General features: G+C 32.6%; 1 protein-coding gene across 1 annotated transcript in view; it reads right to left on the reverse strand.

Annotated features, from left to right (window-relative positions):
• Positions 1 to 17060, reverse strand: part of Smp_165230 (polycystin 1-related) — a gene marked incomplete at both ends in the record, with an annotated part of 82802 nt that overhangs the window by 19814 nt on the left and 45928 nt on the right. Inside the window, 7 exons of the mRNA XM_018789084.1 lie at positions 1726 to 2048; positions 4851 to 4933; positions 6102 to 6310; positions 7527 to 7679; positions 9521 to 9778; positions 14243 to 14491; positions 16985 to 17023. Coding sequence (XP_018654563.1) covers positions 1726 to 2048; positions 4851 to 4933; positions 6102 to 6310; positions 7527 to 7679; positions 9521 to 9778; positions 14243 to 14491; positions 16985 to 17023 — 1314 coding nt within the window. The remainder of the gene's footprint in view (positions 1 to 1725; positions 2049 to 4850; positions 4934 to 6101; positions 6311 to 7526; positions 7680 to 9520; positions 9779 to 14242; positions 14492 to 16984; positions 17024 to 17060) is intronic.

Below are 17060 nucleotides of genomic sequence, written 5' to 3' on the forward strand. Positions count from 1 at the left end.
TGGTGTTGGGTTCGAATCTCGTGAGTGCAGGATCGTGGGTGCGCACTGCTGAGGAGTCCCATAATAGGACGAAACGGCCGTCCAGTGCCTCCAGGTTTTCGATGGTGGTCTAGCTTCAATTGACCCATGATTTCAACTATGAAAAGTATAGATGATTAACAAAGTTTATTACTAAATATGTACGAATAATTAATGTTCTGATAATTGCAAACTATTTAAACAGAGTTCGTGTTCATATTGTTTATAATTTATTACTTTATCATCTTATTCAACTATCACACTCACTTTTATTTCGATAGTGTAATAAGAAGATGAAGATTATCAGAACTATCTGATATATTAGCGTAATGCATTTCGAACGATCTGATCACACATATACTTGTTAAGAACGTTTATATATAGAAATAAAAGGTCAACTAGACTGGAAATGGGGGGTAAGAATAGACAAGGATAATAATAATAAACATAATGTGAAAATAATTTGACACGTAATCACTCTGGATAATAAGCTAATATTATCAGGGTGGGTTTAAGGTAAGAACAATCTGTTTTTGAATACTCAAAGGGGGTTTGAATTTTCATATGGCTAAGGCTTCAGTAAACCTTAGAATACGCCCTTTTACACTTTTATACAACACCACAAAAGCCGAGTTAAGATCAATCTTATGGCCTGTTTCGATTATATGTTTGGCAATAAAGGATGATGGATATTTATCCTCTACTCTTATCGGGTCGTTTGATTCTATTTGTTTCTGCAACCATTTTGGTGCATGTTCACCGACCCTAATTTTCAGATCACGATTGCTCCTCCTTATGTATGTGTGACCACACACATCAATTTAAATTGGTAAACGCAGTGGGATGTGACACAATCGTCTCATGTCTTTTGGGTTTTGAATGAAGCATGGACCTCGTTCTTTCTTTGATAATGACCTTCGCTGAACAATCCGTTTTGTTGATGACTGATTTAAGCCTTTGTTTCAATAAAAGGCTATTTGAATCACCTTTATTTAAAGCCTGTTAAATCAAAATTAAATTATATAAATTGTGTAAAAACATAGCTAAATGTATAAAATCATGCACTGAGTAAATAGATGGCAATTGTGAGTCTAAAATGCTTTTATCAACCATGACAATTATTTAGAAAAGGATAGATACTTTTTTATTATAAGCTAATCACTACTGTTCTTCTGTAGAATAAATTTAGACTCTAAATATGCATTCCCCCCAGCTTATTGTTTGGTGTCTGATAGAAAAAAAGTACTGGTTATACGATTCATTAAAAATTAAAATGCTCAATTCCAGTTTGAAATCCCATAGATAAGTGTTTGGATCACTGAGTTTATATTGATAAAATATGCTGATCATTTAAGAATGCTATTCTAATACTTATTAAATTCAGTACATAGGTTTGTTACATTTGAAAAATGACTTCCGAATTCTTGCCGATGTCCAATGAGATGTTTTCGAATAGTGAATGTATAAATCTAGGGATCATTTACTTGCTTTCCAGAAATAGTTATAGAGGTAAAATACTTAGAAGCCGCAGAATTTTGTAAAGTATTCATCTATTGCTGATTTGATTTGTTTAATACAACTGATCAGGTTTTGTGATGAAGTCTAACTTAAAGCTGTACTTTTGTATACATGGATAATTTAAGGGGGAATCCATGAATATGTATCTAATTATCCAGTTCATAAAATTATTAATTATATGAAACTCACTCGGCATTTGCTTGTGGACCATCTTTTTGAAGAATCTACTTGACCAGATACACAAGATGTTAAAAACCAACGTGAAAGAGCTGTGTTGTTTATTTGGTCTCTGTATGGATAAGGAATTAATGGAGGACTTGTAGTTTTATACATATTAATCTCATACTGATTCAACTGACGAAAACCAATGTAAACTGTTTGAGCAACAGACTTTTGTAGAAGTTCAAATCTTTCTCTGTATTTCTGTGTTGATCTAAGCTCCATTAGTTGACGATTATCCAGCATAAATGTATATCTATAATTTGGATCATTTGGGTTTGTGGTCATATTAACTAGGAAAGGAAAATGAAATATTTTTTCCCGTCGATTAATAAAGCGATATGAGAAGCTCATGAAAAGTTTCTTGTTATATTTTACTTGGAGGAGGTTTTGTGGAGAATTTAGTATTTTCACAGTTGAAATCATGAGTCAATTGAAGCTAGACCACCATCGAAAACCTGGAAGCACTGGACGGCCGTTTCGTCCTATTATGGGACTCCTCAGCAGTGCGCATCCACGAATCCGCTCTCGCGGAACTAGGACATGACAATCATGATAATCAAATTTTATCAGTAACAGAAATGATTGTTATTAAGTTGGATTAGTTAAAAGTTTTCTTAAAAACAGACAGTATACTCGTACACCACCACTAAATTAACTACTTCGATGAATCCGGTGTTCATCTTGTTGTGCTAACGAGGTATGGCAACTAGGACCGACGCATATATGTGCGTGGTCCTACGCTGTTGCTGATTGACTGACTGCTTAACATATAACGAATAAAGACAATTCTAAAACAAAATACAGAGAAGTATATAACTGATTATTTTGTGAAATAAAAAATGAATGGTATATATTAGCTTTATCTGTAAATACAAACTTCCAATAAGTCTTTTTGATAAGGTTGTAGTCATTGCATTATAATATAATGAGAGATTATAATTTTAGCAGATTAATTTACTAGATCATTAGCTAATTCTTATAGTCTCACTAAATCTATTTATTATACTTTATATTTGTGTACCACTTGCACTTGCATCGTACAGATTTATATAACTATTCTTCCAGCATGATAGATTCATTATGGTCACACACACAGTATATAAGATCCTTCAAACGAGTCATATATTTTGATTGGTAAATCAAAGTTGTGAATTTATCAAGGTCACGATAAATTCATTACTGTCTCTTTCCGGGCACTTACGTCAGGTTTGAGTTCCTTAATTACTAATGCTTCGGAAAAACCGAGAAGGCACCGCGTTTTTTGTCTGCTTATAAGTCTGAATGATTAAAGAATCTCAGTGACATGCCGGGTACCAATTAAATGCAAAGCTATCGCACTGTTTAAACCCATTGTAGCTCTCAGTTTCGAATTCTTTAGAACGTGCTCAGAACTGCGAACATATAACTTTCTCTTTGTTCTTCCAATAAATGTGACTTCGCGTGTATATGTAAATTGGTAAATACAGTCAATGATATCGAGTAAAGAAGACCGGCCGACTTATGATTGTTTTTGGGGAGTAGTTCATTTTGTTTAAAGTGGTTTCCTCATGTTTCTCCTCTGTCAGTAAGAATCCTAATTTTAATTCCTGTTACATACTAAATATGTCTGCCCGTATAAGTAGCACACACCACATTACTACTGGATTAGCGATTGTCATTACAGCATTTATTCTATCGATGTTTATTTCATTATTTTTTTTCTTCATTAAAGTAAAGATATGGGAGCAGGTTTTCTGTTTAGCTGTCTCGTAGTTAACATGGTTGGAAGTTCTGTTATACTTCTCCATGAATTTCGCTCTACATCCATTTTCACTTAGACAGGTTTTAATGAAAGCAAGTTCTTCTAGGCTTTCATTGGAGCAGAATTTACGATCGCTGTCAAGAAGTGTTCGCACAATTCGTGTTTTACAACTCACTGGACAGAAGTTATTGTAGTTTGGATTAGTTGGTAGCTTATAGTCTCGAAACGTGGGTATGTTAATTATAATTTATCAACCTCTGGAACACACGGAGTAAATAATCTATCGAAGAGTTATTCACTTAGGTAATAAGGTGCAAACTGTCGTTTATACAGCACTATTATCCCGTACGTGCGACTTGGATAAATGACTAAAAGTGTAATACACAAATATCAGTTTTCGAATGACGATCTTCATAAGTACAACCTTATATCAATCTCGGTTACATTTCAACAATCATCTAGATGTTGATTTCAAACAGGATAGTTTAAATTTATTGTTAAACTGTACATTGTTTGAATATATTATGATTTAAATATTATTGCCCTTCCTAAAATTCTATTGAAATCTCTTAAGTTACCTTGTTAGACTACGGCCACATTTTCAAAACAAGTTCCTGCAGAACATTAACTATCTGGTGCTAAAAATCCGATTGTAATAATCAGTTAAAAGGCTAATCATCTTAGGTTAATGCATAAATAACTGCCATCACTGAGTGATATCAGTCGAATAAGTCATCAACTGATATATTTACTTTAGAAATTCAAAAGTGAATGCTTTCGTAGTGGTATGCTTAAGTATTCATCAAAATTTAATGCTTAGACAGGTTGATTAAAACTTGAATACCCTAAAAATAATTCGTTCAACAATAGAAAATCTGTTTTAATTCACTTATCGTTTATCGAATTTGATAATCTGAAAAATCTGATGTCAGATGATTATTAACACTTTCATGAATAAACAATGTAACAGTTTACTGAAGAGTAAGATAACCTTACGCTATCTAAACGATCATTTACAGGAAATGGCTTGACAAGAAAATGTGATTGGAAAAGTTTTGATATAAAATATAAGATTTTATTATATCTCCTCATTTCTCTTAATATACTAGTTTGACTATCTATATTATAACCATCTGAACTCATTTTATTTAACAACTTGTTACAGTATCCTATTTGGTTTGTATTTCATAGCTGTTTAACCGCTATTTGGGACATTTTATACAGTTTACGATTTGCCATTGAATAACTCCCGAATGTTTGTTTGAAATGAACGACTTTGATAAATATGCAAAGCAAAACTGTATAATAACGACTGAGTAGAAATTCATAATGTAGTCTGACAATTCCTTACCACATTGTGAAGTATCCTCAGGTAACGTAGTCCACATATCATATCCTCCATTTGATAAAGAAATTACTGGGGGATCAACCAATCTATATAAAGGAAGAATATATGTCAATTTTACCAATATTGTATATGTAATGTAATAGGTATCTAATGGTTCAACTTGAGAAAGTAAACATTTCTGGTATATCGCTAAAGAAATAGTTTCTTTCGTTACCCGATATTATTACTTATATGATGTACATTTATGTCACCCAATCAATACGCCATGAAAATTGATTAACAGTCACTAATAAATTTTTCGATACACACTATATAATTAAGTGAATATATGATCACATCATAGTGACTGCACAATCAGATAATTGTTCCGAACTTTCATAAGGAAGTTTGTTAGCCATAGCCGGCATAAATTCAATTCAAAACTCCATACTGTTCATTCGACTTTAATCTTCCAACTTGATTCGAAATGAATGATAATATCGTTTTCAATGTAGTCTGTTTAAAAATTTCCCAAAGCTGGAAAGATTTCCATCACTAATCTGCGATGATGATGACAATGATAGAAATGCCACTGTAAATCATCTAATAGTTATCATTTGATAGAACTTTAAGAGAACAGGTATTTGCGATAGTTCTGAAACTCAAATTTATATCAGTTATTGACTCATTCACAGAATAAACGAATATAAAATACAACTATGTCACATTTACAAAAAACTAGCATGTACAATCTCATGTTGGAGTTGATTTAATGCACGCATTAAAATTTGAATACCAGCAGATGTTCATCTTTGGTCTATCGAATCTTGTTAGTTTTCTACTTTTCAATCCGAAATAGAACCAACAGTAATATTGAGCCATGTTGTTTAGCAAATATATTACAAATGTGACTGATAAAATTTATTTAGCACTGATATCAGTTACTGATGTGTGTAACTCTTTGAATAGTTATATATCTCAACAGTAATGCTTATTATTAGAACTAGTTATGAAAATCTCACTTCTCAGAGGCTTTAGAAAGTTTTTGATAAAGAATGTTAGTCAGCATCCAAACCAAACGCAGCACTGAACCCTTCAACACCACATACTACTGATAATAATAATGTCACAGTCCGGTTACTATGTTGTACTATCGAATTGGTGAATTCTGAACAATGAAAAGCACTAAAATGTGGTAGATTTCATCACATTATGACAAACTGACCATATCAGTGATACAATTATTTTTATAAATTAGATTTTATCAATTCTTACCTTAGAAACAGTAAATATTGTGGACATTCAGAAATATTTTCAGGGTATAACTGGAAAAATACAGCCACATCATTTGATACTACCTGTTGACTCATTAAAAGAGCTTGGTAAACTTCTGTTTTGTCCACAGATATTCGTGGAGCTGGTAGTTGCGGTCGATTTGTCCCTGGATCCATACTTGTAAAGATTGGGGGATTGAAATTTGATAACTTAGGAGGAAGAGAAAATTAAAGTGAATAAGTACAATCTCTCTAATTAGTTATTATTGTATGTTCATAATTTTTATATAAAAAAACCCAATAAATTGCTTATATAAACTGAACTACACTTAAAACGTATGGTAGTTTATAACCTATTAAAATACTTTACAGAATTTATTCTTTATAGATTGGCATTTTATTTACTCAATGTAACTAACGTTATCTAGTTCGTTTATTTTATACACTAGAGGAAGAAAATAAGATCCTATCCATACCTTTTGTGCATGTTCTAAAAAGTCTCAGAACAAGGGGAAGAAAGACTGTAAACAGTGCAGTTACCAAACATCTCTTGGATGCTGGATATCAGGTCGATACCTTGCAATCTTTCAAGGTGATAAGTAAGCAGCCAAACTCCAGTCTTCTGAAGCCGTTGCTATCAGGCGTCAAAAATCTGACTTATGTTTTGAAAAGATGGTTATTAATCTTCGCTTGCCTTGATGACAAATATTCCTTCGTTGCATCTTAAATGTTTTTTCAACTTCTTTCTTGTTTTATTACATCATTGAGTTTTTGTTTCAACTATCTTCCAGATTAGTAATCTTATTTTATTAACTGAGCTGTACTCAGTTTAATCCCATCAGTGTTTACTCATTATGTAATCACTTGTTTCTGGTTGTTTAGACTGTTGTCACAATCAGTGTTGTAGTATGTTTTGTTTTTTTACATGAGGTATATATTTACAACAATCAGTCTATTAAATTTATTTACACCCTTGCTATAGCATACTAATGTGCTTTCAACATAACTTCCAACTAAACTCTTTCATGTAAACAATGTAAACCCATTTTGTAATTATGATTTCAAATACCACATATTGTAAGCAGCTAACGAAAACCAACGAAATAAAATGAATCCATGCTATTCTGTTAGAATCTTTGCTTTTGACCTTTTCAAAATAAAATCCGATGAAAAAAGATATTGGCATTCTCTAAGTGCATCTAATTTTAAAAACTGGAGTTGGTTTTACAAACAATTTTGTATAATTTTAATAGTTGAGATCATGAATCAATTAAAGCTAGACCACCATGGAAAACCTGGAAGCACTGGATGGCCGTTTCGTCCTAATGTGGGACTCCTCAGCAGTGCGAATCCACGATCCCGCCTAGCGAGATGATGAGTTAATCAAACAGTAGTATTACATATAAGAAAAAAATCAAAAAATTACCCTGTGAACAATTCCTTCAACTATTTCTTTGACATTTCTAATGGTAACTGGTTTGCTATCGTATAAAATCAGTGAAATAGTTTCAGTATGAAATGGAATTGGTATAGATGAACCAGTACGAAATGAGAACAGGTTTGTTTTTGATAAGAATGTCTAAAAATAAGAATAGTGATTTTATAATAAAACTTATTCATATGGATACATGAATTCTCAGTACTTTTTACTGAGTAATTATTACATAATTTCGCCGGGAAAACAAATTCAAAAATCAACTGTTTCCATTTAAACAACTTATTTATGTTAAACATACAGTTTCTAGGGCATGACATCACTTGAATGGTTATTGAAATAACTGAAGGTTAGAGTTTCGTTAGTTGTATTTTTTGTAGTATACAAATACTGCTTTCTGTTAATATGAAATCTCTTGTAGCCAGGGCTTTAGGCAAAACTTTATGTTTGAGCTAAATTCTAAGATTGATTGGTCAGTGTTTCCTACTTTAGTCAGTAGATAGCTTATTTCTATCGTGTTATCGTTCAATGAAATTTATAGAATCACTTCTACTTCTAAACAGAATTCTTGGTGTAAAGTGTTCTTTTTAATTCTTGCTACCTGGGACATGAGATATTGTATACAGTATCCGTCTTATTACTTCTCTAATGAAACACTTAACGTCCCAACATTTTATCTTTTACCAATATACATTTTCCCACTTTAATTTCATCTACCTAAATATATGAACCCCAGCATGCAAACTTTTCATACTGTCATGTCATTGTTTAGGTATAAATAATATGTTAATTTATTTACACAACTTAATTTAATTTTTTCAGTTCATCGCGTAAGTAATTCCGTGAACAAATGTCCAACAACAGTTTCATTTCTCTGACATGTGTGTCGGTAAAATCCGTTGGCTAGTGAAAATGATATCAATTATTCGATAGCTAGTTAGAGTTTGAAACTAGGCTTTATGGACAGTCTGAAAAGTTTAAACAATGTACCAGTAAACTGGAATCTTTATTCAATATATTTTGAAAACCAACTAGAGTCTCAGTGTTCATTCTTCAAGCTCTTAATCATAAGTCTTATATTATGTGGTTACAAAAATGGTCAAGTTTGAGAACTTTTTAGAGATTATACTCTTATGATTTACCGTATCTTACCACTTCTCTATACAATCAATTTGTAGAAGTAGTTAGTATTGCTTATCTGTCACCAACCGTCAGCATGTTTACAGTAGGAATAACAAACTATATTTTTTGACCAAATTTCCATCGTTTACCATTCCAAATAGTGCCTGATTGTTTCTGTTGTGATCATTACTGCTGACTGTGCTTCAATTTGTCTAACTGAATATTATTCAGGTATACTTAACCTTTCGAAGAAAAATGTAATTACTGATATCTAATGTAACCAGTTCCATGTCTAGGTATGTATATACTAAAAAATGAGACTATTTTTCAGTAGTTGAATGACCACTAAACGTTGGATACTGTTGCATACAATTGGACACTTGTTAAGTTTTGTTCGTGAAGTCTTCATCAGCACTCAAGAATAAATCATTCCATGCTATTAAATGTGCCTTTCAGACTTTTCGATAGGACATTAACTTCTGAATATGCAACTGAAAACTTAAACTCATGTCAATTCATAATTTAAGATACCTTATTTTTCCGCCACCAGTCATTCAATTATAACTGTATTAGAAACTAATACATCCTTGGGATTAAATTTAAGTTTATCAGGACAGTGGTGTTTAACAGATATCACAGAAGCTGCAGTTGTCAGGGAGTTGAATCGATATCATTTTTGTTGAGAATGTGGGCTGTTTTAGATTCTGTTCCAATAATGAGTCATTGGTATCTAGAACTATGTTGTCTCAGATTTGAAAGGTGCAATAGCACTCCTTGATTCCCGGTGATTGCATGACTGTGGTTAGCTTAAGTTGAAAACACCATATAATAAATACAATTATATTACACATTAATAAACTCACTTGAAGGCTATATGGTTCTGAACAACTCTTATTTAAAGCTTGAATGTTATCGCATAAATTGTTGACAAAAACTCCATTTTCAAGTTTATTCAATACAGGAATTCTATTTGACAGATTATTCGGTGTAATCTTAGAAAGACTAATCACACCGTTTGACGTCTCAAATGTTATTGGCGGTGCACCTTCAATTAACAAACGTTGTGTAACTTTTTGTGATGTGGTCATTAGTTTACGGATCATATCTAATGTCTCGCCAACCTATTTCATCCAAAATCCGATAGATAAGATAAAATAAATTTGATTAATGAAACATATTCGATGAAAAGGTTTTATTTTAGCCATATCAATTTCTAAATGAAATACCTTAACATAAGACTTTGCATTTTTCAATCTAGACTGAATCAAACGTTTATAAATGGATTTCCACAAGGCTACTATCCCCATATTTAAGGAACTAGAGAGTTTAAAATATTGTTATATCTAGAGCTTTAGATTTTTGCTAAGTCTCGTACTACTAGACTACTTGAACGATCGAACCCGCAACGTTGCAAGAGAGAAGACAGAAGACTAGTGAGTAGGAATGTTATTCCCAACACAGTGTCATTTATGGTACTAAACGGTGAGGTATTTATGGTTTTTAATAAAAACGAAATCATCATTAGTTATCCAATCCGCGCACAAGGAGTTATTAGTATTATCCAATAGGGAAGCTACACGTAGTGATTCTGGAATATTCTTCCCAAAGCTGATTGGATGGAATGAGTTCGGCTCTTTCTGAGCTTCTTAGAGCTCACAAACATATTCTAATAGTCTGATTGCTATGAATTGATGACTTCTAGATATTTTAATGGGTCAATATGAAACAATTTCAGTGCCAAACTTTATTACTTGTACTATTAAATGTAATGCAGTAGATAAAATGAGTAACATGTGACTGATCTTCACAACTTTCTTGTGATATCTATTGACTAACAAACATCTTTCACAAGTAATAAAGAATGAAAATAAAGAGTATGAAGTGAGGCTAATGATTTATTTGGTTTAACATTGCTGACTTTCTAGTAAGAAATAATCTATCATAAACATTCTAAATTCATGCTCGTATGAATTTAGAACGATCTCAACGATAAACCTACCAGTAATGACTGTTGATCGGCACTATTTTGCAACATTAAATCAACCATAGGATCTAAACCTGATGTCTGTAGACCTATTAGCCAGAAAAAAAAGAACGAAAAGAAATTAACTTTAAGATTCAGAAAACAACTGTACATTTATCAAATATTAGAATATATTCTTAGGTTTATTCGATAACAGGAACTAAATTTTCAGCATTATGGTAAATAATATCTGGTTGTTGGTACACAATGAAAATTCCCAAATAAACGCCTCAGTAACTTGTTTCGCGTACAAACTACTAGAATATATGGTTGAGTTAAATGGTTGCTTTTAGATTTTCTTTCACTTCAAAAATGATTTTCGCTGACCTAGTTAATATCCTTTTGTGAAGAAAGCCAGTAAATCAATACATTTTCACCAGTTTCCAATCTACCATCCAGAACACGGAAAAAGTCATCCAAATACTTTGTATCTTGTATTATTCAAACTTAAAAATACATATGATTATATACATGAAATCCAGTACCAGAACTATGTGATATATTAGCGCAGTACATTTCGAACAATCTAACCACATATATACTTGCTAAGAACATTTACACATGGAAAATAAAAAGTCAACTAGATAAATTAAAGGGTATCGGGAAATAAAGATAATCTAAAAAATGTGAAAAACAATGTGAAACCTACCACGCCGGGTAATGAAACAATATTATCAGGGTAGTCTAAGGTGAGAATAAACTGTTTTCGAATGGTGGAGAATATTTGTAGCTCTTGTGGATGATTTTGATGGAGTTGTGTTCTCTGAGCTGGATGGTTTGGTTGTGCAGCTTTCATCGACCTTTTGAACGACATCATCAGCACAAACTTCAGGTAGAAGTGAAATGTTTGAATTTCTCCACAACTCAAAGAACAGGACTCCATCGAATACTGTTTTCGAATACTGAAAGGGGAGGTTGAATGATCTTATAACCAGGACTGCACCATTTTTGTTCACTCTTGCCTTACATTTGACTGGTTAACCTTTTATTTCTCACGTTTAAATGTTATTAGCAAGTATATATGTGAACGATTTATTCATAGGGTCAGTAAATTTTTGCTTAAGCTTGCCAGGCTTAAAATCCTTCAAACGGGTGAAGCAGTAGCCATCCGGACGAAGAAACCGGAGCTATGCGTACAAATGAAACATCTCCAACCATTCCTCCTCCTCTGGCCAACCACAAGACCAATTAATCAATAGTAATTTTAGCTACTGAATGACCTAATTTGGTTATTATACTTAAGACCTTTCGTAGTTAAATGTAATTGTCTCTGCTATCTTTATTCACAAATCTTTGTATTATTATCATTGGTTAAACGTCATTATTAATCTCCCCTATACATGATTCAATCACTTCGCATTCATCCCTCCTTATTACGTCTCACTAATTTTTCACACAATTTAGTCTTCCATTAAACATTTGATCGAATTGTAATTGCACTATCATATCTCTCTCACCCTATCTGACCCATATTTATTCTGATCATGGATCTTAAATTTTCACTTAACACATTTATAGATTCAAGTTAACATTCTATATGAGTCATATCAACATTAACAATTTTATTCTATTTCGTTTTACAATCCTAAATTTCAATAGTTGAGACCATGAGTCAATTGAAGCTAGACCACCATGGAAAACCTGGAAGCATTGGACGGCCATTTAGTCCTATTGTAGGACTCCGCAGCAGTGCGAATACACGATTCCGCCTCGCCAGATTCGAACTCAGGACCGATCAGTCTCGCGCGCGAGCGCTTAACCTCTAAACCAATGAGCCGGCATCCAACGGTGTTAATGTCTGACTTCAACCGATCCACGAAATTGAGCAACACATCCACTATTGTCTTCAGTGAGTTACTAACTCATAACAGACCTGGTTGAACACCTCTTATGATATTAGTCCTATGTTTACATACTGTAAATGATGTACTTTGTCCTTAACTTGGCCATTTTTTCGGATTATTAATATGAATATATAATTGTCGAACCTGAAGAGAATTTATCGAAAAGAATATTCTTCGTTCAAATATTAGTCTTTTAATATGATGGGGATCTTTAAACGATTAAAAGTATATATGTGGTCAGATGGTTCCAATTAATACATTAATACATCACATAGCTCTGATAATCTCCATCTTATTATAACATACAAATTTATCCAAGGGACTAAATGTATAGAATTAAATACGCTTAAGATGTTTTGCACTAACTGACCTGCCTTCTCGAGATCGACATTGTAATCGAGTGTAGCTGGATCTGTTGGTATATCTAAAGAGATTGGATTGTTAATCTGTCTATTTCCAGCCTAAAAATAAAATTATGGTTAACCAGTGGGTAAGTACTCGTTATTTTGTGTGAAGAATATATATATATATATATAATAGAGATTTGGACTATTGAAAAATAGGATTTAATACCGTACTACCAAAACAAGCAGACTGGTCATGGATAGGTAATAATGATCAATTAATGACTTCATTCTTGGCATACAAAAGTAAAATCAAGCCTTCCTGCAAATATTTAGTTTCCCGTATAACAACTCTTACAATTTTTATATAAAATATCTTGGTTTTTACAAAAATTATGCCATTTGACGGTATTTAACATCATCTTCTTCTAGAGTTAAGTAGTTAGAGTTACAACATCAAAGACTAGACAAACATAACAGTGATCACTAGTCATTTATTGTAAACAACCTAGTTCTAAAAATTAGTTATCGTCTTAATAACCCAGTAGTTACATCTCTGACTGTGAAACTGGGTGACAACGAATTTGGATCCCACAGTGAGCATCAATTCACTTGAGACTGAAGACACACTCCAGTGACTAGTACCAACCGACACAAAATCTAGTCCTGGACCCTCCTGTCAACTACCTATTATCAATACAGACTATGAAATTTATTCTGTTACCAAGGCATTTTTTTATAAATGTATGCTACGTATCAGTATTAGATGACTCTATGTAACACTAAAAAATTATTTATGGGCAATGTCATATATTGTAATTTATTCGTTTTAAAAAAATTTCACAGCTTAACCTTTATTCATAACAGGTAGTAACAAAAGACTTGTCAAACACAATCCGTGTTAAATGGACATCTTTCGAAAGAATCTGGTTTTGCTGCATCACTATTTATTTTTAAGAGAATGTTAAAAAATTATGAACCAGAAAAATATCATGGTATGCAAAGATGGATAGTGACTAGCAGTGGAATCCAGAACGCGCGTTTCGTCCTATTTGGGACTCGTCAGCTGGATGTACCTGCATCTCAGAATTGATGTTCACTCTAGGACTCGAACCCAGTACCTTTCGCTTCAAACGCCATCGCGTTAACCACTCGGTCACTGAGTCCTGATAGCCACTTGCTTGTGCGATGGGGCGAAGTTTAAATTCACTTAGTATTGTTCTGTTTGAATCTTCCCATCGATGTGTTAGGACTGCAACTGGTCAGTCTCTAATTGGCATATGTGCTTACTGTGCGTATTGCCTCGATATAGCCTTAATTCAGAAAAAGATCATTTTTGATTAGAAACCTAGCAAAAAGTAATTCAGAACTTACTTCAGCTAAAAGAAGTGTTGACTGAAATATAGTTGAGGTCATTTTTAATAACTGATTTGTATTACCACAAACAATTGCTTCTAGAGATTCAGTTACTTTTGTAAAGTATGCGTTTAATTTTGATTGAGAACTTCTATCCACATCTAAGGTATTGTCAAGTATACTCTCAGTGGATGACATTGCTAAGATGAATGAATTTGAATCAGTCGGTATAAAATTATTTACAGCATTTACCAGCATTTGAATAACCTAAAGTAGTAAATGATAAGAAAGAAAAGAATTAAGATCTAAGTAATAAATAAATATGGTGGACTGAAGAGTTTTATAAACTTGATATTGATTCACTTTCTAAATTGGATATCACTAGAAAAGTAAAATATTTCAGTAAAATTCTTGTCTAAATTAATACACATGACTGAAGTTAGAAATACTAGTTTCTGGATTAAAAGTCAATGGTTATTAAAAAGACCGTGCTCATAAATGATTGCAGGTGATATAACTTAAATCTAGAGGACAGTAAAGTAATGAGATGGATCATTCCATGACGTAATTATTTTCAACATTCGCCAGTCTGAAATCCAAATAATCAGACAAATACTGATAATATATTATTAAATGGTGCAGTTATGTAGCACTACATCTTAGGAGTTTCAGCATTAGTTTTTCAACCATTAAATTGTAGTTCTGAGACTCATTGCATCTCATTTAAGTAGGCGACCTAGTTCAAACTTCAGTTGTGACGAAATTACAATTGAGTTTTAGCTTATTACGTAAAGATGAATATCTTTAATGATTTGCATTACAAAAATGTTCTCATGAGTAACTTAAACAGTGTATTTTTACGCATATGCTACATTCAGAAATGTCTTTTATGTTGTCGTAGAACGTTGTTTAACCAGTCTATTTCTCTTTCAATGAAAATGTGTGCAGTCAGTATAATCAGTACAGACTTTTGGGAGATTGTAGGATTTTCATAGTTCAAATCATGAACTGATCTTACCGTTAGAAACTAGGAATCACTAGACAGTTATCGTGTCCCAGTATGGAACGTCTCAACAGTGAGTAACCACGACCTCACTACAGGAGATTGAACTCAGGGTTTTCGGTCTCGCTTACGAAGTATCAACCTCTAGACCATTTAGCCGGCATTCAGTGATTTATATGTCTGACTTTAGCCAACGCACGATATTTCTCGACCATCTTTCATTGTCTCTGATAAATAACTGCTTCACACCCGACACGGAGGGATCGTGGATGTATACTGCTGAGGATCGCCACACCAGGACAAGATGGCTATCCAGTGATTCCTGTTTTTAATAATGGCCGAGCTATGATCAGTTCATGATTTAAACTTTGGAAATACTACAATTTTCTCAAAGGTGTACAGTGATAATAATCATATACACACTAGTGACTAGCTTCAAGATGCAACTCTCGGAATGTCATCAAGGAGCCACGACTATTTCATTTCTGATTGTTAGAAGCTGTTTAACTCAGAACAAGTGGGGTGATTGCTAAATGTTAAATTAGGCTTTGGACTATAATAGCGTATGTTTCACAAAAAAAAAAATTGATGGTTTCAACACTTGTCACATAAAAACTTGAGTTTTCATTCACATACATGAGTCAACATCTGTTAGCATATTTGAATGAAAACATATCTTGTTAAACATATGTTTTTTCATTAAAAATATCTGCTAAACTTGTTTAATCAATACTTTTCATCAAAATAGTTCCCTGTGTATGATCAATTAAAAACACAGTTTCTTCAAATACTGTTCACTGATGGTAAAATTTTTTATTTGTTAATTCTCATAGATGGAATGAATTAAGTGGGTTCTTTATATGTATTTTAATAGTTTCTCCTATTGTACTCTGATTATGTTGCATGGAAATGAGGAATATAAAATAGTTATTTCCTTCTGCTCAAAACTAATCTGTCGAAATATATTATCAGGTAATCATAAATGACCAAATTCAAACTTAAATGATAAGTTCAATCATATAAGAGGAATTAGGTGAAATAGTCTCAAATGAGAAAATGGAAATAGATTCAGGTTCATGTAGATTATTATTCTTAAATATATTCATTAATGACAATGAGTCAGTTATTTCTGTTACTTATTATTCATTCCTGGACTAGATCCTATGGTCGTTCGGACTCATTTTAGCGATATCCAAAATTGATTATGTTCCCCTGATTACTTAAGGAATAAAAAAGATAAATTTCCACGAAGAAAACAAATACAATCCATGAAATACGTATAAGTAAACCCTCTGATAGAGAGTTTTAGTTTCTTAAACGTATCTAACAGGATTGAACATCCTAACATCCGCCCCACAATTTTCTTAACCGACTTGTAAAAATCATGACTAATGACCTAACGTATAAATCTGCATTCATTTTGTTATTCACCCTTCAAAATAGTACATTCGATCTTATTAATTGGCTCAATAAGTGTTGCTAATCAATTTCCACCAAAATGTGTAATAATCAGATTATGGTTATCACTGTGAGAAGCCAATTATTCATTTTACCGGTGTTGTTAATAAATAAATATTTTGTAGTCATCGATGTGTTCTGGGCTAAAATTCTAGGTTTAACATGAAACTGAAATGGATGCTATAACAACCAAATTTCAGAGAACATTATCTCAGAAACATCATCCTTAATAAGTAATTGGATTACAGAGTTCTAGATATTGATAATTTAAGTCAGCCTCACCTTTTAATATCACTTACCAAAGAACGTGAATTCCGGTTTAAAGTTGCATCTGAGATCTGTAAGAAAATAAATTGAGATCATTATATATTACTT

This window comes from Schistosoma mansoni, chromosome W (genome assembly GCF_000237925.1).
Source record: "Schistosoma mansoni strain Puerto Rico chromosome W, complete genome".
Lineage (NCBI taxonomy): Eukaryota > Metazoa > Platyhelminthes > Trematoda > Strigeidida > Schistosomatidae > Schistosoma > Schistosoma mansoni.